Raw genomic sequence first — 25,424 nt, 5'->3', positions numbered from 1 at the left:
GATAGGAATGGGTGATTAAAGGAGGAAAAGAGATGGGGCTGGGGAAGATTAGAGATACAAAGTATAAAAGAAGAGCTAGGAGGCAATGTGTGTCTGACTCACACTTCAGTAGTGTCACCTTTACCTGCTCTTTTCAATACCTGTGAATGGCCACTGATGTGGTGTGGCTGTTGCTCTTTCCACAGGAAAGGTGGTGGCGTGCAGCTGCTGTGATAACTGCCGTAGCTTATTCTAGTCAGTGCGGTAGTTTTGTTTCTGGGCCATGCCTATGTCCATATGATCCATGCAATGGCATGGCTGTTTCTTCAGTTAACTTTTATTAAAAGTGAGAAAATAATAAAAAAAAAACCCATCAAAAAAAACTTTGCTAAGGTTGCTAATAGAAATATTTAAAAGTTGAGAAATTTCAAAATTCAGATTTGAGATGAAACCTTAATTTACTCCATATGTATGTGGAGGTGATTTTTTTTTTTTTCCTAGTCAGTAATTTTCAGTTTGCAGCCCCAAAAATATTTCCCAGGGAAATAGTGTCAATCGGAGTGTATTCAGGCCTGCATCCTTTGGGCTTTCGTCTGTGGGCCCCAGTGCGTAGGGTGTGAGTGCTGGGAGGCTGTGGAGAGCCAATTAATAGTAGTATTTTAGTTGCATGATAATGTCTTCATCTTATTTGCATGATCTCATGACCTCTGCCTCTTTCAGTACGCTATTCCAAATCTATTCTTGAATGGAATCGAATCTGGAAAATTACTTTTCTGTAGGTCTTGTAGGAGAAACTGGAAGAATAGTAGGATGGTTAGAACTTCAGTGTTGATGGTACAGTATTCTATTTCCTCTTCACCATGATTTGGAGAAAACTCCAGGAACAAACTCACCAACAAAGTTTCAAGCTGACAAGCAGGTATTCTTTATTGCCGTGCTGGGAGGCAGGGGGGATAGCTCCTCCTAACGTGTATCACTCTATTGCTACACTGGCCATCCTTATATAGTCACCTTATAGTATATACACACATATTCATGAGGCTACACATGAATTACATCATTTTCCAGAAAGTTTCCCGCATGCATACAAAAATGTGGTGGTGGTCTTTGAGAGTCGTTTACTTCTCACAGCAATCTTCATCACTTCTGGCAGTCTTTGAAGCAGCAGCTTAATTAAAATTACAGACATAGCAATCATCCTGTCCTTCTACTCATCAGTTAGTTTAACTGCTCCCACCCTGGACATCTGCTAGTCCGGATAGTCCCCAGTAGATGTTTACACCAGCTTAATGGGTTCATCAACACCAAAAATATAGCAATTATCCTCTCCCTCTACTTATCAACCAGTCAGTATATGTTCAGTTAAAAAACACGATTTGTTAATTCATGTTTTTTTACATCTATAGCAACTGAGTACTTGACAGGTGTGTACTGCAGGTAAAGGAGTGAGCAGAAGGAAGGTGGGACTACTCAAAAGTGCTAATCCAAGTAGTCAAACCTGAATTTCAGTATGTGTGCACAAGGGGAGCAATCTAGCATTGGACAGTCACTCTTAATTTAGAGATGTGCTTTATTTGGCAGCTTCTGTACTTCTGATAGTTTTGTGTGTAATTTTATACAGTTGAATATAGTATCTTAAACAGATTTTTATGTAAGGAATAAATTACTTCTCCTAGGAGACACAGAGGTATAGGATAGGTCTGAAGTTTAGCCTGGTGCAGCTTTTAGAAATAAGAAAAATAATATTCTTGTTTCTCTTGTGAAAATAATGGATGTTTTCTGGGTAATACAGGGCTTGAGGATATGATCTAGTGTGTTTACCAGAAAGCAGCCAGACTGCTTCAGAGAGTTTTCTCTCTTCACTTTTTTCCTCTTGTTCTCTGCTTCCTGTCCTTCCTTCTCTGGACAACATTTAAATAGAATTAAAAGCTTTGCACAGGAATGCTTGAAATGCTTGTGAGTTAGACTGTGTGAGAACCCCTTCTACACTTCTGGCAGATTTTCAGGAAACGTTAGCCCTGTTTTTCTTGAAGCTATGGTGTGCTGTCTTCCAACAACGCAGAAGCTAAACTTGCACTGTCTCTTGGGAACATGACTTGAAAAATTAGAAGAGCTACAGACTGGAACACTCTTGTGCTTTGAAAAGAGAGTGGGGTCACATCTCTCATCCCCTCTTGGAACAAATACCACAACTAAAATGGAAGGGTAGCTTGCTAAAGGTATAGTACAGTATAAGAAAGTTAAAACAAAAACTGAAAACAAGTTACAGGAGGAAACATATTTAAGAAAGATCATTGAATTATGGGTTTAATTAGGCTAGGAATAATTTACTTCCACTCATCTTAAATCATATTTATAAAAAAATAGATGCATGTAATCGAGGAATTTACTTTTCAGTTACAAGTTACCATTTGATATCTTTCTGAGAACTCACTCTAATCACTCACTCTAACTGTGATATTTTTCTTTAAGTGTTGTTATGCAAGTATTTGATAAATTTGAATTCAATTTTCACTTGTTTTTTTTATAATTTGGTGTCCTTCTGCCCCGGGTAAGTGTAATTGTTAAAAAAATTGTTGCTACGTAGTTTAAAAATTCTAATTACTGAATTAAAACAGCAGCCTGCTTTGTTTTCCTTTTGTTCCTTACCACTGTGAATATGTGAAAATTAATATATGCCTATGTATTTGAGTGCATGTATATATATGTATACAGAATGCATAGGTATTACATGCATGTGTATTGTAAAGTTTTTATGACCAATATGGTGATCACAGTGGTGCTTACTGCTCAAGTAATAAATTATGGTTCTTGATTTAGAATTTTTGTTAGAATTGGACTTTAAATAAGTGGTTCCCTTCACTTCATGGATGAATCTTCATTTTCAGTTACTTAAGGATGGGTTGAATGCTTTGTGATTCAAGAAAGCTGATTAGAATGGTCAGCCAGCACTTACAAAATGGGCATAATCTAGGATGATTTGAGGACAAATTCGCTCTCCTGTTTGACCACATTATTCAGGGCTTCTCTTTTCCATAATGAATTTTCTTCCGTAACTTTTGAGTTCATAGATCACCATGATAAGTAATGGACTACCGAAGGGTAATGCTAAGGAAGACTGATGGCCAAAATATCAGTAGATACTTTGTTCTGCAAAAATATTTTTTTTCTGGCATAAGTTAATGTTGTGTATAAATGGACATTGTATTTAGGACCCTCTGTGTCTGGTTTGCAATGATGAAAAATGAAAGGTATTTCAAAATAATGGGAATAATGTGAAAGAAAATATTTAGATTCGAAGGACAGGAATAGAACAATTGGAGAGAACTGTTCAGAGAACTAGAGTAGTTGTAAATAAGATCAGGGACTTAATTTAAGAAAAGTAAGAACCTCAAGTTGAAACACAAGTACTTTCATTAATTGTTTTATAAACATGAAATTTCATTTTAGTGTAGTTTCCCAAGGACATTATATAATCAGTTGAGCTTCTATTCCATCAGTAACTATTGAACCCTGATGACCAGTTTCAACAAAACTTTACTGAAGGGTAACAGTTTCAGAGATCATTGGTACAGAGCATTTAGCCTTATCAGGCTAAGGAGTTGAATCCCAAACTATTTTGTCAGCTAAGACAGGGAAACCTATTGCTGCTGCTGTTCCCGTTTGTCAGCAGCTGAACAGATATTAAGGCTTGTGTATTGGCCTGTTGACAAAGCATGTAGTTGAAAATTCATTAATGCATGGGTTGCTCTACAGTAGCAGAGCACTTGCTAACTCTTGCCTCAGAGTGTTTTAGTAGAATACTTCAAGGGAACAGAGATTACTGTGGTGGGTATTGAAAGGAAAATAGCAGAGAAATTCTTGAGAAACTGTGTTTTTCTGGGTTTTATTACTTGCAGAACTGACTTCTGATGTGGTAGAGAAATTTGGGTTCACAGAAGAATTGCTTAATCTTACTTTCTTTGTTTGTTTATTCATTTATATTTTTCCATCCGTGTACTTTTCTTGCAGTGGTGTGATGAAAGATTCAACTTCCAAGCTACGTTTTTACAGTGCTTGGCAAAACATGTGCCAAATATTTACTCAGCTGAAATGGACCCCTTGCTGGAGAAACAAGAAGAAATGGTCCAGGCAGCAATATTATACCCCTTGGAATGTTATTTGTTTGGGGAAGACCCAGACATATTCCTGGAGAAACTACAACAGAGTGGAACCTCCCAGCTCTGTGGGAAGGTGTTCAAAGGAGGGGAGGCAACATACTCTTGCAGGTAAGAATAAAGGTATGTTATCATGAATGTTCCTATGTGAGATAATGAAGCAAAGTCGCTTAATAAAATCAGTTGTGCTGCACACTAGTCATTGCTTGTGCTTTGGTATGTCTTTGCTTAACTGACAGTGGCATTCGCTTCACATTTCAAGCCATGTTAGAGTGAGGAAAATTGTGTATGAAAAGCAGGCTCTTACAGAGAAACAGGGAAGGAAGTGGAAAGTGTACTAAAGGTACTGAAATTGGTTAAAAATATTGGATAAGGTATGAGCATGGGGTTTTCACCTTCTTTCACATCCTGGACTGTATTAAAGATGGCGGCACATTGATTTGATATTATTAATTTTATTAATTGAATTAATGCAACTGTATTAATATGAATAGTAGGAAAAATATTAAAAAGCCAGAGGCCTTTCTGGTAGGTATAGTTTGCAACTGTGCTGGCATATTTTATTGTAGTTTTCAGTATAATTTAAAAGCCTAGAAAATTTCATCAGAAATACCCCCAAAAATATTATTAAGGATAAGAGAATATTATGGCCAGAAAAGGTCTCATAAACTTTGTTTATGAATTGCACTGTAACATTTTAATCAATTTCATACTCTTCAACCTTTTCTAGGATTAAGTTAATGTTGCTTATGAAAGGGGAATGGTCTTTGAAGAAGTTCTTATTGTTTGCTAGAAAATGTACAGTGCATGTGGCATTGGATTGTGCAAAGGAAAAGACTGGTCAAGGCAGTTTAGTACTGCTGTAACAGGAATAATTCTGTTCCTACCTCTGCTGAGTTCTTATATGATAGCAGGCAAAAAGACAAAGCTGTGTATCTCGGAGGTGGTCTCTCTTTCTTGTTTTTTTTTACCTCCTGTCTTGCAAAAATGTGGTAGTATTTATACAAAATAAGATACTACTGCAACTGAAGCTAAATATACATTAGCTTTAGGCTTCTGAAATGCTAAAATAAATGCGCTGAAATATTAAAATCTAGATGTCTTGAATCAGGCTTTCAAATGCAGCAGACACTTCTGGTTTTCTTTTAACTCACCTTGTGATAGATTTATGGTAATAAATGAATGTTAGAGAAGTACTAAATTATATCGTAACTATTATTATCTAAAGGTTTGAAAGGAAAGGAATTCAGTAATCAGAAATATCATACTATTTTAGATGTATTGTGAATGAGGTTTGAATTAGATGTTGAACAATGCTGTAAAACAAAAAACTTGCTATGTTGTCATTCAACACGTTATGCATAGAATGAAACAGCCTCTAAAGAAAGAAGAGTGACCATGTTTTAGGGAATAAGGGCAGCATGAAAAAGCATATGTAAACATATATATAAACATAGAAAAAATGGAACTAGGTTGCACATAAATGTAATTCTGAATTTTCAGGTATTGAGTTCATGACTGAAACCGTTGATATCTGATTTCAAAATACATATTCTTTGGCTTATTTTGAAAAGGAATTCCCCTTTGATTTTAACTTCTAACTTTTTAAAGTTAGAAACATAGCTTTGCAGAAGTGCAGTAAAAGTTTCATTAGCAGACTGGCTACAATTGTGGGAAACTGATAAAGAATACTTCAAAGTCATCATGGCTTTTAATAACTGTTTATTCTTAGAAAAAGCAGGAATATAGAATCATAGAATAGTTAGGGTTGGAAAGGACCTTAAGATCATCTAGTTCCAACCCCCCTGCCATGGGCAGGGACACCTCACACTAAACCATCTCACTCAAGGCTTTGTCCAACCTGGCCTTGAACCCTGCCAGGGATGAAGCATTCACAACCTCCCTGGGCAACCCATTCCACTGCATCAGCACTCTAACAGGAAAGAACTTCTTCCTTATATCCAATCTAAACTTCTCCTGTTTAAGTTTTAACTTGTTACCCCTTGTCCTATCACTACAGTCCCTAATGAAGAGTCCCTCTCCAGCATCCCTATAGTCCCCCTTCAGATACTGGAAGGCTGCTATGAGGTCTCCATGCAGCCTTCTCCAGGCTGAACAGCCCCCACTTTCTCAGCCTAATATATGTTAGCAAAAAGTTTTGAAAGTGGAAATCAAACATGTTTCTGATAGAATCTGATATAACATGTTGGAGTGCATGGTTCAAGTGTAGCAAGATTGGCTTTCATCTTTCTGTGATGTGGAGTAGCCAAATGTTTTATAATTTGAATCTGTTGTTAATCTCAGAGCAGTATTTTCTTCTGTGCAGGGAAATTCCATGTGTTTGTTTTAGAACATTTTCCAGTTACCATTTTTGTTGCAGAGACTGTGCAGTAGATCCAACCTGTGTACTCTGTATGGACTGCTTCCAGAACAGCATTCACAAGAACCACCGGTACAAGGTAGAAAAATACTGTATTAAGAAATTGTACTTGTAGCTTCAGCAAAGATTTTTTTTTTTTTTTTTGTAATGATAAACTGCATATAAACCGTTAGTAATTTTTCTATTAAAAAGTCTTGGATTTGCTACTTATTTTTTTTCTTTCATGTTTCCAACTGTGTAAACTTCTTTTAAGAAACTTTGTAATTGAAGAACCAGAGGGTAAGGGAGCGTTTATGAATATGTACATTGTTATTCTCTTTGGCAACATCACAGAAGTGTATGTCAGAGCAAGAAGCTGTGGCTGAAAATAACAGCCCTCTCCTGTCCTGAGTCCCAGTCAGTGCTGTTTGGAAATTTAGAATGGGTGTGTGTATACAAGGGCCTTAATTTAAGCATTTATGTCACTGATGCAGTGTCTACATTTCCACTCTGTTCCTCCATTTAGATTTGCCTGAACTACTTTGTGGTTAGTGTGGGCTATGGTAAAATTAAAACAAATGTTAAGCGGTGTTTTTTTTTTTGTTTGTTTTATCAATGAGGTTGTTCTAGGACAGATCATCTCTTTCTGATATCTTTTTGATCCTCTTTAAGCTAAGTCCGTTATCTCTGGGAGCTTCCCATGCTTTAATTAAAAAAGGGTAATTTAAATAGTTCTTAGCTAACTCGCTGCCTGAAGCATCATCTACTGTTTCCTTCCCAGCCCCCATTTTTTGCTTGCCCTCTTCTTTGAGAACTCTAATTTCAACAGCCTTGGAAGCAGAAATGGAAAACTATATATGAAGTGTGTATACAGAAACATTATGTATTCGATTTAATTACCGTTCATGGCCAAGAAGCAGGCTAGCCTTTTTTGCAGTTATTCCTTCTGTTCATTGACATGACATCCACTGAAGAGATTTATCTTGTGTTATGAATTGGTCATAAATCCCTTTTAAGTAGGTATGTTTCAGTGACAGTTTGGAAGAAGTTCCTAGCAATCTCAGAGTTAACTGGGGCTAAAATACTGTATTCTGCTCCTGTGTGCAAGCCTTTGTATACTGATTTGAAAATGTCTTGTAGATATTTATTCAAAGACTTACAAACCTACTTGGATAATGCAAATATAATTTCTGTTTACAGATGCATGCACACAATTTATGGAGAGGCAATATGAAAACCAGGGAAAATGGGCGATAATGATTAGAGAGCAGTTTGGCATCACAGCTGGGCTGAGAAGCTGTTGTCCTTTCCCTGTTTTTTCAATAACTTCAGGCAAAATATCAGCCATGGAAATAGTCAGATGGTAGCAGGTTTGTTGCATTTCTGTTTTAAAGATGCAATGTAAAGAATACAGATTATACTCTTTAGAGATTCATAGAGTAATTTAGGTTGGAAGGGACCTAAAGAGGTCACCTAGTCCAACCACTTGCTCAAACCATGTCTAATTAGATCAGGTTATTTTAAAACATTTCAAGTGAATAACAATGTTGAATGTCTTTTTATTGGATCACATAGTGTTTTTATAATTTTTTCAGGATTGGGAATTCAGAGCAAGATAAGGAATTGTTTTTGCCACAATGAAGGGTCAGAATTTGTACTTTTCTGGAAGTGTAATGCCAAGTTTAAGTGGCAAGAAGTTATTTAGATGGTGTTTTTTTTTTTTTTGCTGGAAGTGGAGGTACTACAGAATGTTTAATATACACATCCTTGTTTAGATTATTTTCAAAAAAAACATTAAGTACATTTGCTGTAATTAATGCTAATAAAAGCAGAAATTATTATTTTGCCATTCATGAAGCACTTATCAGTCATAGGCTATTTCACCTACTTTCTAGTTAAATTCGGTTTAGATTTGCATACCTTTTTGCAGTGACAACTGTATGTCCTCCTTTTTTTCTGCTGAAAAGTTTGTGTCTCCCCTTTTCTCCATAAGTCTTTCTATCTAAAAAGTCCATCTGCTATGCAGTGCCTCTTGTATTTTTTAAGGAGGTATTTATACTTGTGTTTAGCTTAAATAATGTACATACATATTTTTCTCTTGTTTCTTATTTGAGTATTTTGTGACTTCAGTACATGCTTCTTACAGATGCATAGCTCCACCGGAGGTGGATTTTGTGACTGTGGGGATACAGAAGCATGGAAGGCTGGACCACTCTGTACTAAACATGAGCCTGGAGCATCAAGTTCTGCAAAAGAAGTAAGAATATTGTTTAAAGACAGTAAATATTATTAATATTGTGTTCTTTAAAAAACCTGCTTGTTCTTGTATACGAGAGTACGTACATTATATAATTCATGTGGCAGATCCAATCAAGTTAAATCAGGATTTCCTTGGTTGAGGCATGTGTTCAATATAAATTGAATATCCTTTGTCTCCAAACAAAAGGCTAAACCAATAGAACAGTTCCATTTACCTATCTGATGCATTTCTGTCTTTGATTCGGAATTAAAATTAGTCTCTTGCTTTTTTCTTTGCAGTGTGTATTACTCAGTTCTTATTTACAAATAATTGTTTTTCCAGTGGTTAGTGTTTAGATATAATAATTGATTTTGATAATATTTTCTGGTTTCCATATTACTGTGTTATTGAACAATGTTTCTTTGTTAGTTGCTTCTGGTATGTGATCTGTCCCTATGACTAAAACAAGTCCCTATGCTTAAAACTAAACACTAACCTCTTATGTTATGATGTGTCATGCTTATTATACCTCATAAAGCACCATACTAATGAGAAATATGCCATTTATAAGTAGTTCTCAGAATGTGGGCAGATTGGTTGCTTCAGGTACATTTATTATTTTTTTTAAGAGTCCTACTTCCTGAAATAATCAGGACAGAAAGCCTCTTAGCATTTGTCATTGCAAATTGGCCCATAATTCCACCCAGGTTTGTTGCAAAAGTAGTGTTCTATTTGATCTGGTGAAAAATCAAATGGAAAAGGAATAAAGAACACTGGTCTTACAGGAAAGTGAGACAAAGCTTTCCTTCACTTGTTCATCCTTCAAAAAACCATGAATCTTAATGGATCTCAGGGGTAAAAATAGGTGAAGCTCCAAGAATGGTCATCTGATTACCAGCTGGGGATTGTCACTGTAATGTTCACCTACTTCAGCACAGTCTATTCTGCTGAGCTGTGCTTGTCCCTGAGTAGTGAGCTATCTGATATGTGTGGCTGATACCTACATATTACTCATGAAAACTTGTAATCAAAAGAGGCAGATTGTTCTTTCAATGTTAGAATACCCCAAGATGGTTAATTCTACTTCTGTCACCATTACTATATATGTGTTTAATACTTTTTTTTCAGCGTGTTGTAGAGGTGTTTCAAGAATAAGAACCTAGTACAGTTCCTCTTTGGGAAGTACTCATTTTTGTTCTTGCATTCTGAAGGTAAATAGGATTTTTTGCAATGCTAGATTCCTGGTACTGTTTATACAGGATGTGCAGGAAGATAGAGAGCTCTTGTGTCTACCAGCTTTAAAGCCACACTTAGATACTATGGAAAATTTATGCTTTAAGGTACTTGATACCGGATTTCTAGCTGATCAATGAGACATCCTTATGTCATAAAGAGAATTTAGTAATGGTCTTAAGACAAAATTTCATGTCTCAGTTGAGAACTAAATGTTCTTCCACAGATACCTGGATGAACATGGACCTATATTCTGCTTTTTATATCCCTGTCCTTTAGAACAGCTGTGTCATAAAAAACAAAATAATCAAAACCCAGATATTAGGAAAAACACCAAAACCTTTACCAATTTTACCAAAAGACTGCTTCACTCTTGTTAAATTCACTGTCCAAGTCTTGTGGGCTTTTTTCAAAACATATTTAAACAAAGCTTGAGAGGAAACTGCAGGCATTCAGAATCCACAGTATTCTGTTTCTGTTTGGATGAGGATAAGCTGCTCAGAATATTCTTCAGGCCATTTGTATCTAATGGAGATAAGGTTAAAGGATAGAGCATATCAATAATGACAGCAGCTAACACAGTATCTCTTGGTTTTAACTATGAGGAGATTTACAATTTACAAAACTTGTTGATATATATGTAATATGGGGCTTAGAAAAGCAATCTTTCATTTTTAGAATCTGCACTCCAGGCCTTTAGGGTCATTCATTCCCTAATTGATTCCAAATTAGTATCTTCACTATGCCAGAAACATAAAAACCTTTTTGCCCAAATGTATCCTTAAAAACAGATAACTTCATGAATTTGTGTCTTGAGATGGGATAAAAATACTGACACATTTGTTTAAAGAAAATAAAAATAACGAATTGGTTGATAGTTATTTTTGAACTTTGATATCTGAGCTGCTTTGTTCATTCTTCCACTGTTTTGTTTTTTGAAGCTTTACCTGAAGCTTAAATAATTAGACATTTTTGGGCATGGTTCTGAGGCAATTTTATTTTTAGCTTTGCAGTTTACATTAGATGTATTTTAATGTCATTTTACTGTGACTTCTGTTAATGTGGATAGCGTTGGAGGTCACATTGCATCATTTAACTTCTCACTACTTGTATGAGTAATTCCCAGTTTTAATAGTTTATAAATCCTTTGTTGTAGTTTCCTTTGATTTCTTCTACAGAGTGAAAGAAAGCAGCATATCTTACTACAAGGTTCTTGTTTGGAGTATCTCTATGCACAGCTCTGTTTTCCTCCAGCTCTATCATATTTGGTCATTATATATTAATGCTTAAAAACCCAAACTATAAAAAAATACTGGAAAAATAAATTTGTACATTTTCAACTTAGTTCAATTTGATTATTCTTAGCACTGTGGGTTTTTTTTTTCATTCTGCTTCAAACTTTAAGGTGTGATGATGGCTTTGCCAGTCTGGGAAAATAGTAATTACTCCAGACATTTACATTCTTTAATACCAAGATCTACCACAAGCTTATCCAAAATTATGTGTGTACACACAGTGATATTTATGGACTGTGATTTCATTGGCAGACATTTTAGATTGTATGTTTGAATCCAGATTATTCTTCTAATGCTTATGAGGTCATTAAACAGTTGTTCAGAGCTTTGGAAGCAGTTGGTCATATTATGCATTTTTACTTCTTTTCCACTGTGTTTTAGCAGTTCTGTCATATGGACACAATATGATTTTATTTGGTGCTGCCTTTTTTTTTTTTAAGTAGTTTTCTTCATAAATGGATAAATGTGACTATAGTTGATTTTTCCCCTCCCCCCCAAAGAAACAACAACCAACATGATTCTTAGCTATATTAAACACATTGGTCTTTCTGTTCTTTTGTATTTAATGTATGCCAGATTGTACATTGCAGAGGTGAGAGTTCTTAGTACTTTGGGACTAAAAGTCACATGTGAAAACTTTATTCTTGGAAAGAATCTTTGTTTCTCATCTTGTCGTGCTCTGGCAAGCACACACATATTGAGATTTTGTAGGCAGTTTGGATGGTCCTAAAATCGTAGGAATCTTTGTGTAAATACTCTAGAAAACGTAACCCTCTGTTTCTGTGTTCTATTTGTATATGAAATTATTGGATTTGGTTGCATTAACATTAATAACAACATTATATACCATTTATATATGCACATGCTGAAGGGAAGGTGGTACATGGAAAGGGTGGTCAGGGCCTTAGGATTAAAAACTTCTTTTAACAAAATGTTGTTGCAATGTATCTGCATCTTGTACCTGAATATTGATTGCTTCATTCTGAAATTAAAATTTGATAATAATTTTCTTTGCTTATAACCTTATTTTCTCTCCTGCTCAAATGCTTATGGAAAGGATTAATAAAGTTATATGATGTAGACAATTCACATAATGAGCTTTATCTGTGTGGATGGAAAATATGTCAGTACACAAGGGTATTTTGAATGGGTTTTAGGTCTATGATGGAATCTCTGAAAAGATCAGAATTTGGTTTTCTTGGAGATTAGATTTTCTTGGCTGTTCAAGGAGTGTCAAAATGCTTTGTGTAATACCTGTACAGAAGAGCAAAAAATACAGAGGAAGAATTTTGATCTGGACAACAAACTTTCAATATCTTCAGGTGTACAGAAAGCTGTTAACCAGTTTTCTTAAGTTTAAAAAAAAATGAAAAATTGAAGTTTCCTTATACATTTAATGAGACCTCTCCTGGTCTATTCCTAGATAAAAACTGGATGTGGAAAAAAAAAAAAAAGGTAGGTGGAACTGTTGGAATACTAATGAGAGCCCTGGGGATGAAATAATTTTCATGACAAGAAATTAGGTGAAACAAATTCACTTGAAAATCATGAGAAGACAAATTTCCTGAAACAAATACAGTAATAAGGTGTTCTGACAACCTTTTTTTTTCATTTCTAGAATTTCTTTTCCATAAGAATATCTCCTCTTTTACAGAATTCTGAATGTCAGTTGAATGAAGAAATTATGGAGAACTCTAGGAGGGTATTTCCCTCTGTGATAAAATACATTGTAGATATGCTTATATGGGAAGAAGAGAAGGAACTGCCCCCGGAGCTCACAACTAGGTAGGAGTTGGGTGATCCTAAAACTTTCTTTTTAAGACATTAGAAACCTTGGTAATAATTTTGCCTGTGTTATTGTTACGTATATGCAAGCATATTATTGCCCAAATCCCTTTAAACAGCATTTCTGTAGCATTTTTGACCTATGGTTAAATAGAGAAAAGCTCTTGATACTTCATGGGAAAAGTAAAGTAGTGTCTGACTGTCTGTAAGTCACTGAGGGGAGCTGCTCTGGGGCGGGTCTGATCTGCATCAGAGTGGCAAGTCTTGGTGCAGCGTAGGGTTTCCCGATACCGGGAAATGCCAGGGCAGTAGAGAGACCTGCCAGTATCTGGCAGGTCTTGTCAGAGATGCTGATGAGGCATGGGCATTGCCAGAGCAACCACAACCACCGCTATGCCTATAAAAAGCAGCTTAGGGAGTGCTAGTGATCAGAATGTGGTGGGTCAGCCAGGGCATGGTGTGGAGTTTGTGTGGCAGGAAGGGTGTAGTCACCATACCAGCTCAAGAGGTGAGTTCAGTTGGTGCTCATCACTCTCAGAAGGAGGTTGTCTATGGTATCCACCTGGCAGAAAGCTATATCCCCTGTGCTCATCAGAATGGATGTGGCAACCCAGACAGGGCTCCCACAAAAACACACAGCCATCCAGGTCTCAGGCAGCATAAAGTGCTAGAGCCTTTCACTGGTAACAGATGGCAGTACTGAGAACAGCTTTTTGAGGTGTTACTAGATGTATGATATGCTCAGCCTGGTGGCAGAGCTACAAGAGGAAGTAGGAAGGTTAAGGAGCCTCAGGAAGTTTGTGAAAGACATAAATAGGTGGACCCATGCTCTGCCTTCCCTGAGACAGCCCCCAGAAAAAAAACCCTCAAGATCCTGTATCCTCCCTCTGCCAGGCTGAAGGCAGTAGATTATAGGGAAGGAGTGAATGCAGGCAAGTCCACATTAGTGGTGGCAGATGGGCACTCTACTTTCCCACCTTGCCTTCCTAGATGCCTCTCTACGATAGGACCTCTGGATGTGGAAGGACAGTCAATGATGTGGATGACAGTCCATCTACACCAGAGGTATTGTCAAGGTCAGAAAGGCCTGCCCCTCATATTGTGACTACCTCAAAAAGGAAGAAAAGATGGGTTATAGTTATAGGTGACTCCCTTCCAAAGGGAACAGATTAAAATCTCTTGTGTCCGATGCATGGTTTCTGTGTCTTTTTCTGGCATAGGTGGTGAAGGGGAGTGCCTTTAACATGAAAAATATGCTTAGCTTTCTTCCATTTTATTGTATTTGACATTTTTCTCAAGCTATCAAGGGAGCTGTTGCTTATATTGAATAGGACACTATTTACAATTTTATTTTTATTTGCATGATGATCTGTTTTTTTTTTTTTTTCCAGTAGAGAGAAAGTAGACAGCTACTACTGTGTCCTTTTCAATGATGAACATCATTCTTATGATCATGTCATCTATAGCCTGCAAAGGGCACTTGGCTGTGAACGCAGTGAAGCCCAGTTGCATACTACTGCCATAGATAAAGAGGTTAGTGCATTTTGGATATGGGAGACAGTCACTGTTTAATCATGAAGAAGTGCTACTATAGTCTCTTGGTTGTAGAACTTTGTTGTTGAAATGCTGGAGCTTGAGGTGAGAGAAATGTTGTAGAGTAACTTAATCAGCTACTTGCTTCAAGAAAGTTTTTAAGCAATTAATTTTTTTCTTTGGGACAGAACTCCAGTTTCTTGAGAAAGGAAAAAGCTCATTTATCTGAAGTTGCTCTGTTCATGTTTGGCATAATTTTTGTGCCTTTTTTTTTTCATGACTGAGATTAATATTTTATTGGTCTGAAAAATACAGAATTCAGCAATATGCATGTTCAGTTACATTTCATTAGAAATGTACCTAACATTTCGCAAGACTTAGTTCTTATTTTGGCTCAGACTTAGTTTCAAAATCTTAAAACTTCAAATTAAGCAGATGAAACCAGGAAGAATCCTTGAAGGAATATGGGTGAAGCTGACAATTTTACTACTTCATTTTTCACAATAATTTCCCATGTAAAGACCTTACACCAGTAATTATATTTTCTACTGGGAAGGAAAGCATGATCAGTGTTTGAATCATCTTAATTGCAATCTTGTTTTTTTCACTTCATAAAAGTACCAAACTTATGTGTTTTTCTGTAGTTGTGTATGTATTTGTTGAGTATATATATATATATAAAAATTAATATTAGAATTCCTTTTTAATATGTAAAAACTGTGTTTTCATTTTTGTTTCTCTTTGTTCAGTAATGAAAGTGTAGTTTTATTTAGTTAGCAGTGTCAGAACTTAAAGTAATTTTTCAATGTTTCCATTATGAAAATTCCTTTTGATTGAAACTTGATTTTCAGATCCAGAGTTGACCAGACTTCATTTTACTAAGCACCTTCTACAACACATAACTAGGTTATATTGGTTTAATTATAATAGTTACACAACATAAAGCTACTTCCTCTCTGAAATTCTGCTGTGTGGAGAGCTTATTTAGGAAACCATGCCTCCTGTTTCCTTTGAGGGGAGTTTGAAGTCTAAGTTGAACCTGTTCTTGGCTTTACTGGAAGAGCTATCAAACTCACACTTATACCCTGATATTTCATACATAGAAGAAATAGTAGGAAAGACTGTAGTAAAGCAATTCAGGATTGAGTGTATTTTGTGCTAGGAAGAAACTTGATGTGGTTTGTATTTAAAGTATTTTGCAGAAACCCCTCTCATCTGTTTTAATACATACATGAATTTTCCTTATCTAATAATATTGATACCCAGACTTTACTTTTTTGTTCTGTTGTTAATTTAAAATACCTTTTTTTTTTTTCCCCTAAAGATAATTATGTTAATTCTGATTTGCTTCTGGACATCTAAAAGCACCATGAGTGATGATGGTCCCTGTTTCTCTTTTGACATATAAAAAACATAGAAAGGACCAGGCTTGTGATATTTTGCTTTTGTTTTATATTGGTTTTACGCTCAATATTTTCTTTAAACAGGGTCGCAGGGCTGTTAAGGCAGGACATTATGCCTCTTGTCAGGAAGCAAAACAAAAAATCAAGGTAACTTCCTAAAATATTTTTCCTTCATATTTCATGTAGTTAGATATCTTCAGAAATAAAATGTCAAACTGGTTTCTTGCTTGGGAGAGGTAATGGGTGGTGAAGACAAACATGACGATTCATGTTATCTTTCTTTTATATCTGCTAATATTTACCTGACTCCTAGAGGCATTCCGAAAACATTTCTCAACGACCACTTCATGTGGAGGTTCTGCATGCTGATGTTACGGCTCACCAGAAGTTTGCCTTACGCCTGGGTTCTTGGCTGAACAAACTCATGAGCTACTCAAGTAAGCATAGCTGACTTTTGTTACAATAATGCCTTGTTGTTATTTGCATGACTTATTGTCTCAAAAATATCTTTAGCGGTGGTATATATTCTCATATTAAAATACTTTCATATTCCTAATAAGTAAATAAATTAAACAGTAATATGGATGGTTATACCCATCAGTGTGGTTATGAATAGCAGTACTTTTATGTTCCTTCTTGCTAGAATAGACATCTTTCCCTGCTTGAGCTCTGTCTGTTCTTCTAGAAGTTTTATTATCCTTAATTCCAGCATCACATGCCCTATTTCAGTGACTTCTTTGCTTTCCTTGATGCTAGTGGAAAGCTGCAGAACATATCCATCAGTGAAGCATATATCCTCTGCCTGAATTAGTTTCTGCTTCAGGTTTGATAGCAGTGATTAATCAACAGTGCCAGTAAAACAAGCAAACAAAAGCCTTAATTTGGAAATTTGTACAGTAGCGTTACTGTAAAAGTTGGTCAGAGAAACTCTGGAAGACTCAGTTCAGAGTTTTAGACAGCAGCATTCTTTATTGCAGTGCTGGGTGCACACGCAAATAGCTTCACAAAGGTGAGCGCACCCATTACTTGCCATCGGCAGCTATATGTTTAGCATACTCATACGTGTTTACAGAGTTTCCAGGAACTAATTATAATATTTGCATCCTAATTAAGCCTGCGCTTTCTTGCTGAGTGGGGGTCTCTGGTGGTCACTGATAGTCTTCCTCACTGTGTTTACTGAATGACCTCAGTGCTTGTGCATGCTCACAGGGTTGTAGTGCTGAGTTAGCAGTTGGTATGTCCTTGCTTCTGTTCTGTTCCAGCCTTGCTCTGTGTTGGGCGCCACTCTGCTATCTTGAAGGCTGGCATCCTTGGTCTTATTTACTGTCTCCTTAGCTGTTACCAGTCCCGTGATGCTCCTTCCCCCATCAGCTAAACATTTGTTTCTCTCTTCGTGTTAGTGAGAAGAGTTTGGTCTATTCTACTATGTTAAAGGCACACACACTATTGTTAGTTTAAAATTTAAGCCTACAGTAGTGTAATGTCTATTTTAAGCTTTCAAACATTATTGTGGTGTTTGATGCTTATGGTTGTAAAGAAGACTTCTGAATTGAATTTGGATTTCTGTTTGTTATTCCTATGTTTAGCCAAACTAAAGCCATGGTAAAATTTCTTTTCATGGTACAAATATGCATAGATCAAACTCACTGCTTGTCTTCCTTTTTGATAGGGTAAATCTGATAGTCTGCTTTAGCCTCTTTTGTAGCTTGCATAATAAAGTGAATTTCTTTCTTTCCCTGAACATTTACTTTCCAGTGTTTCCCTTGAATTACATTGTACCTTTTTGTAATTCTTTACATCTTACAAATTTTAGCTTTCTGTTCTTTTCACTTCATTTAATTAATGATCTTTTGAGTTCCTCAGACAGTTCTTTTAATCAGTACAATTATTTTTGACCATGTGGTTTACTTAATGGTTTCCAGTGAAGTGTTGATTTTTATGACATTACTTTAAACAGCAGCTGACAGCTGATTATTCAGTCAGTGCCCCCAGCAAATCCCCTAAATTTTAGTCTTTTAAGCATTACCTTTTTATCTAATTAGATAAGGTAAAACTGAAAGAGGAGTCTCCCATGTTGGATGTAGCATTTTGGGCTAGGAAATTGTTACAGATTAACTGATCCTTTGATATGTTTTATGAGAGCCTTAAAGAACACAGATTGAAATCCGGTTCCTGTCCTTGTTCTTCTGGATTATATATGTAGATGCCTTAAAGAACCTGATGTTCTGTACTCAGGAAAAGTTTTTGTGGTCTGGTGATTCCTGTTTTGTTTTTTTTTTTTTCTCCTGGTTTTGCTTCAAGTGGTAGAACATGCATCAGGATGAATGCAATACTATTTATTTCCAGGTTGTCAGGAACTTGATTCATGGCACAGCACTGTTCCAGTGGAATTAGTAATGTAAGAGCTTATTTCTGAAAGTTAGTAACCAGTGGGTGATTGTGATATGTTGATCCCCAAAACTGCTTCAGCAAATACTGTATGTTCTGAAGTACTGCAAAAAAGTGACTTTCAGGGCCCAAAACAGGATAAAGCATACACTTGCCTAGCTTGTGCATTTCTGTGCTGACATAGTGAGCTCTTCTTATGGGTTTGCTTTGCAAAGCTGTCTAAATGCTTTTCATTTTGAAATACTTTTCTGCATCACTGCATTATTAAATGAAGTATGTAAGAGTAATAGTAAGAAATTAGTAAGGGGAGAGTATGTGGGTATATGTTCACTGAGAAAAAATACTGTTTAAAAATAATTCATAATGATGTGCCTGCTTTGATTTCTTATTTTTAAAGAACAGATTTCCGTAGTTCTTATTCTGGTAGCTCTTATAACTTCATTTGTACAAGAATGTTTCAATAATTAGTAGTTTTACCCCTGTAGGTGACTTTCGCCAGATTTTTTGTCAAATATGTCTCGAAGAAGAAGCTGGGTCTGAAAAGCCGTGCTTCATAAGCAAGTTGATGCTATGGGATGCAAAACTTCATAAAGGTTTGTGTATCCATGTTTCTGTTAACTGAAGAGGCAAATTAATTTTTCAGGCAATAAAGATGTAAAAGCAAATTAGCGCTGTGCAGGTAGAGTTACATTTCTTCATAGTTTGATATTATGGCTCTAATACAGCCTTTATTTTTGTCTGAGATGATTGATATTTTGGGTATGTATTTGCCTCTTTAATTTTTCTTGCTTTATGTATTTTGAAGAAGCTTTTCAGAAGATGCAGCCTGACTATGTGTGAATCGATGCTTACCTTGTATTTTAAATACATACCAATAAAGGTTAAAAATAGAAAAAAGTATTAATAGCATTGTTACTATACTTTGTAATAATTTCAAGGCTTTTAATGATTTTTAATTTAGTAATCTGTTTCTCTTTTCTACAATAATCTGCATCATAGTACAATAAAGTGATGTGCACTGTTTTGGCTCTTCTCAGGGGCAAGGAAGGTTATTCATGAGCTTATCTTCAGTAGCTTTTTCATGGAAATGGAATACAAAAAACTTTTTGCTGTGGAATTTGTGAAGGTCAGTGGTTATTTGTTTCTTATGTTATGAATTTTTATTAACTTTGTAAAATTTCCCCCAAACCTGAAAAGTGTTTTAGTGTAAATAATGGATTATCAACAAGCTGCAACTTGTTTAGCTTTTAATTGAGTGTGTTAATTTCAATGTTATTGGTTCATTCTTTATAATCATGTAAGTATTTATGCTAATTTTGAATGCAGTGTTAGTATTGTGTACCTTTTGAAATGGCAGATGAACTGAAACCAGTCTTTCTTTTTAAAATACAGACACAGTAGTTAAAGACATAGTCAAAACATAAGACCATGTGTTTTCTGTTTTAGGGTGAGATACTTTAATCCTGATAAAGGTCACTGATACTTCATAATTTTCTCTGGACTGAAACAAAGCAATCAAAGGCTTAACATTAGTCAATGTACCACCTTTTCTAGACAGCTGTAAATAACTTTCCATGCAGTTCACTGCAGGAGGAAGACTTGTTTTAAGTTAATGTTTCTGTCAGTCCTTTTTTCAGATTTTTAATTCTTTCATTGGGGAAGATGGTTGTAGGAGGAAAAGTATTTTGGTTCCAGTCTGGCAGAACAGTTAAACTTGTGTTTATCTTCGGTATTAAGGCAGTGGGATACATATTTAATTGCTTTGGTGCATTCAGGACATTGTGCCATTTTCATTTGACCTATCTATTAGAAAGGAAGGATCATAGAATCATAGAACAGTTAGGGTTGGAAAGGACCTTAAGATCATCAAGCTCCAACCCCCCCTGCCATGGGCAGGGACACCTTGCTCTAAACCATATCACCCAAGGCCTCATCCAACCTGGCCTTGAACACTGCCAGGGATGGAGCATTCGCAGCCTCCCTGGACAACCCATTCCAGTGCCTCACCACCCTTACAGTAAAGAACTTCTTCCTTATATCCAACCTAAACTTTCCCTGTTTAAGTTTGAACCCTTCACCCCTTGTCCTATCACTACAGTCCCTAATGAAGAGTTCCTCCCCAGCATCCCTATAGGCCCCCTTCAGATACTGGAAGGCTGCTCTGAGGTCTCCACGCAGCCTTCTCTTCTTCAGGCTGAACAGCCCCAACTTTCTCAGCCTGTTTTCATATGGGAGGTGCTCCAGTCCCCTGATCATCCTTGTGGACCTCCTCTGGACTTGTTCCAACAGTTCCATGTCATTTTTATGTTGAGGACACCAGAACTGCACACAATACTCCAAGTGAGGTCTCATGAGAGCAGAGTAGAGGGGCAGGATCACCTCCTTCGACCTGCTGGTCACACTCCTTTTGATGCAGCCCAGGATATGGTTGGCTTTCTGGGCTGCAAGTGCACACTGCGGGCTCATATTCATTTTCTCACTGACCAACAAGGACGTTGGCATACAATTCTTGCAAATAAAAATAAACGTTTTTAACTAACACTTGTCTTACTCATTGGATTTTCCCATTGTTCTCTTTCTAGTATTACAAGGCATTGCAAAAAGAATACATCAGTGATGATCATGACAGAGTTCTCTCTGTGACAGCGCTCTCTGTTCAGATGTTCACTGTACCCACTCTGGTACGTACAGCCTGTGTTTGCTAGAAATGTAAAACAAATGTGAGAATTGCTAGCTGCATCACCTTTGCAGACTGCTGTATTGGCAGAGAGGCTTTATGCATTGCTGAGTTGAAAATGAATCATTTTGGGATTTATTAAAGCCAATATGTAAGCAGGTGCTGGAGTTTATGTGGAAATCCATTACAGAAGATGCAGAATCATTCTCTGCATTAACTATCCATTTACTGTTCACATTTACCTTCTTAGAGAACAATAAAAACTTGGGGGGAGAGGACAAAGAACTGGTTAAATGTCTTTGTGGGGGTGAAATATGTTAAATCCTGTGGGGGAGAGAATTATACCTGTAGGTTTTAGAGGTTGTATGTTGCTTGCCTGCAATACTGACGTAAAAGTCCTTTTTTATGTGTTCTTTCTAGAAAAAAATAGCAAGTCTGTTACATTGAAGCTGTCAGAGTGTGCAAACACACTAAGTTGATAGAAGTTGTGTTCATAAAGAATACCATGGGAGTTTTTGTAGCTTGGACTCTTTACAAATGCTTGAAATAATTTCTAATAAAAAAGACTGGATTCACATAAAAAAAAAATTGACAGTTCTCTTCAACAAAAATAGGAAGAAAAATTTTAAATGTTCTTCTTGCAGGCCCGACATCTTATTGAAGAGCAAAATGTAATCACAACCATTGCAGAGACACTCCTAGAAGTGCTTCCAGAGTACCTAGACAAAAATGACAAGTTCAACTTCCAAGATTACAGTCAGGACAAACTAAACCGTGTATATGCAATAATATATGACCTCAGGTAAGTGTAAAGCTGAGAAGCTAAAGCAATTCTTAAAGAATAGATGATAGGATGAGGTGTTTCAATTCAGGAATTTGATGATAAAACTGCTTTAAAGACAAACCTCAAACCAAACCCCTCAAAAAACACACATAAAGCTTTAATGTTATATTTTTGTGGAAACTTAAAATATTTAAATACCAAAATTATGTTCTATAAAGACAATTTTTGATGTTTTCACTGATATCATTCTGTGTAACAATTGCTTTAATCAACAAAACATATCTTCTCTAAGAGTGCATGGGAAATTTGGCTTCTGTTCATTATCACTCTGGGAAAGCTGTATAATCCTCATCTGCATAGCATTGTCCACTCTTAGAAGTCCCAAATTACAGTAATAAACTGAATAAGGTAAAAGCAAACAACCCCGAATAGCTTGGAATTAAAAAATCTGTTAGTTTCAAATAACGGAGTGGCATCAAGCAACTCTGGTGTGTGGTGGATATTTTAAAAGGAGTTTGAGATGGAGAGGGTGTTGTAATGTGATGATGCAGTTGATTGTTTTAATACAAAGAATACTTTAAATACAAGCATAAACAGAAGATAACTCTGAGCAAAAGATGATAATGTTTTCTTTGGGGACAGGTATGTCTTAGTCAGCAAGCCCACTTTATGGACAGACCGTCTGAGAGAGCGGTTTTTAGATGGATTTGTTTCTTTCCTAAGGATTCTAGCTTGCATGCAGGTACAACATATTTAAATTATTTCTTTCTAATATGCTGTTATAAAGAAATTACAGCATTTCTTTTGCTCATCTTTTTGTCGATAGCAATAATAAGGAATATAATCATGTACTTATGATAAATTCTTTTGTCTCCCTCTTGGGTTGGTGAAAAGCTAATGTTTTCTTTGTAGAATTAATATTCATCAATTTTAGCTACATGTACCTGAACACCCTATACTTTACCATTTATTTATGGGATTATGTGTTGATTTAAGCCTTCGATCACTGATTTAGCTTGAGTATTTTATGCCATCTCCATTTCAGGGAATGGAAGAGATAAAAAGAGAGATTGGTCAGCATGTTGAGGTGGACCCTGACTGGGAAGCAGCTATTGCTATACAGATGCAGCTCAAGAACATTCTTTTGATGTTCCAGGAGTGGTGTGCCTGTGACGTAAGTATATAAATTGTCTGGGATTCTTCAATGCATGCCTTCTGTGAGTATTCCTGAGTGCTTTTTTAAATAGCAGCTTTTTAAAGAAGCTCAGTATTGTTCAGTACAGATCTCCACAAAAAGTGAGTCTGAAAGACTTATTCTGCAGTGTGACAAAGAGAGAAGGGGTCTCAGAAGGTTATATTCCTCTAGCTGACAGAGCTGCACAGAGTGCCAGGCAAATCGTAAAGAGAAAATACTTCCCATAATTCAAGATTCTGAGAATTAGGTTCATGTATCACTGTCAAGTTTGAGTTTTGAAGCATATGATGTTAATTTTTAATTGCAGAAGTGGACTTCAGAAACTGCACAGATTGGGTAATTGCACTGTAAATTACCTTAATCAGTGCTGGAGCTCATCTCTGTGCAATTTGTTAAAGATATTTTGAAGTGGGTTGTTTTGTTTTTTCCGACTACGAGAGAAAGGAAGAACTATAGCAGCACAGTAGCTTCTTGGTCCAATTTGGAGTCCAAAGTATTAAAATATTGCAGCTTAAATAAGTAAATAGATTTTTAGAGCATTTGACAGAGCAGCTTTCTTGAACAAAAGCATTATGCTTGGTTAATTTTAAGGGATGCTCCACTGCTCCGGTCCAGTGCTTCTCCATATTAAGAAACAGAGTAGTAATTGGTTATATTGTGGATTTTTAGTAATGTTTTATGCCATCAGAAAAAAACAAGTGAGGCGTTCCAGTGCATATATATGATTCTTTCAATACAACACCTTGCATTTATTTTAAATTCCAGGAAGAGCTGTTGCTCAGGGCCTACAGAGAATGTCATAAAGCTGTGATGAGGTGCAGCACAAATGGCCGTTCACGGGAGAAAACAGTATTTCACTTGTGTGGCCACACTCTAGAGAGCAGACCCTACAGGGTGTCTGCAGATCCTGTCAGCATACATTTACCACTGTCTAGGACTCTTGCTGGTAGGTGCTGTGTTTTGTTTTAATTGCTGTTTGAATTATGTTTATCATCCATATCTCTTTCTTTACTCTAGAAAACATTTAGATTAAGTTTCATAGATCATTTGCTCTCTGACTTTCTGACATTCTTATGATCAGGCAACCCTGTTCCCTGGATGTCCCATTAAGGGAAAGGTTTTCTCAAAATGTGTTTGCCATGGAGATTAGAGAACACTTTTTTTTAAACAGGAGAGTAAGGAAGGCAAGAAGGAAAAGTTTCATGTTCTAATGAGATCTTCAGTTTTCTCCGGACTATCTGAGTTTGTGTAGCTCTGTTTCTATTTTTACCTTTTTTGTCTAGATGAATGTTATTTTTTTATAGTATCTTGAATTTATTTTCCAGCCACGTATATCTTAGGACTGTTAAAATGCTCCTCCAGAAAGGCATGTTTGCAGCATGCCAGGAGAGATTTCCAGTCAGAATACAAAGGACCACAGTGGTGGTGATTGCCGCTGTAGAGTACAAATGAAATCATATGCTATTATTAAGCTGCAGATTCTTTATCACATTATTTGATACCAAGATACCTTGTAGTCTTGACATATAGTTATTACTGACATATGATTTAAATGTAAGCTTTTGCTAATGCTATTTAGTATCTCAATTTAAATGGTTTTAATGATTTCATTAAACTAATACATCCATAATATGATGGGTTGAAAGACTGGTAAAAACTGTTATGATGATGATGTATCTTAAATGATCTGTCTTAAATAAACTTGGACTTCTTTTTCCTGTAATTTTCTAAGTTGCAGATGATTTAGCTAATAGTTAGTGTATTAGAGGAAAAACTGTACTGATTTCAATCTGTTTTTCTTTTCCAACTGGTTTTGTAGGTCTTCATGTACGATTAAGCAAGACTGGAGCCATCTCAAGATTGCATGAATTTGTTTCTCCCGTAAGATTTTCTCTTTCCTTTTCTTCTCCACCCTCCCTGCTTCCACCCTCAAATGCTTCTGGTGATTGATACTGTGGTAAAGAAAATAACCTAAGATCATATAAGACAGGCTGAGAAAGTTGGGGCTGTTCAACCTGGAGAAGAGAAGGCTGTGTGGAGACCTCATAGCAGCCTTCCAGTATGTGAAGGCGGCCTCTAAGGATGCTAGGGAGAGGCTCTTCATTAGGGACTGTACTGGCAGGACAAGGGCTAATGGGTTCATACTTAAACAGGGGAAGTTTAGATTAGATATAAGGAAGAAGTCCTTTACTGTGAGGGTGGTGAGGCACTGGCATGGCTTTGCCCAAGGAAGTTGTGAATGCTCTGTCCCTGGCTGTGTCCAAGGCCAGGTTGGACAGATCTTTGGGTAACATGGTATGAGGTGTCCCTGCCCATGGCAGGGGAATTGCAACTAGATGGTCTTAAGGTCCTTTCCAAGCTTAAGTATTCTATGATTCTATATCCAGTAACTTTTAT

At 36.4% G+C, this 25,424-nt stretch overlaps 1 protein-coding gene across 2 annotated transcripts in view; it reads left to right on the top strand.

Moving 5' to 3' along the window:
- UBR1 (ubiquitin protein ligase E3 component n-recognin 1) overlaps positions 1–25,424 on the top strand; it is a 66,049-nt gene that overhangs the window by 8,375 nt on the left and 32,250 nt on the right. The window contains exons 2-16 of one of the 2 annotated variants that reach the window (XM_061343730.1): positions 3,991–4,247; positions 6,517–6,595; positions 8,642–8,752; positions 12,917–13,047; positions 14,442–14,580; positions 16,068–16,130; positions 16,297–16,420; positions 18,857–18,964; positions 19,409–19,497; positions 20,954–21,052; positions 21,693–21,850; positions 22,475–22,574; positions 22,878–23,006; positions 23,793–23,973; positions 24,847–24,908. In XM_061343730.1, the coding sequence (XP_061199714.1) occupies positions 3,991–4,247; positions 6,517–6,595; positions 8,642–8,752; positions 12,917–13,047; positions 14,442–14,580; positions 16,068–16,130; positions 16,297–16,420; positions 18,857–18,964; positions 19,409–19,497; positions 20,954–21,052; positions 21,693–21,850; positions 22,475–22,574; positions 22,878–23,006; positions 23,793–23,973; positions 24,847–24,908 (1,830 nt within the window). Of the gene's footprint in view, positions 1–3,990; positions 4,248–6,516; positions 6,596–8,641; positions 8,753–12,916; positions 13,048–14,438; positions 14,581–16,067; positions 16,131–16,296; positions 16,421–18,856; positions 18,965–19,408; positions 19,498–20,953; positions 21,053–21,692; positions 21,851–22,474; positions 22,575–22,877; positions 23,007–23,792; positions 23,974–24,846; positions 24,909–25,424 lie in introns of both variants that reach the window. The other variant, XM_061343728.1, reaches the window with a different exon arrangement.

The sequence above is a fragment of the Neopsephotus bourkii genome, unplaced genomic scaffold (genome assembly GCF_033783945.1).
Source record: "Neopsephotus bourkii isolate Nb327-2 ecotype Australia unplaced genomic scaffold, CSIRO-AGI_Nbou_v1 NB_1825, whole genome shotgun sequence".
Taxonomy (NCBI): domain Eukaryota; kingdom Metazoa; phylum Chordata; class Aves; order Psittaciformes; family Psittacidae; genus Neopsephotus; species Neopsephotus bourkii.
This window is presented reverse-complemented; position numbering and strand designations above follow the sequence as displayed.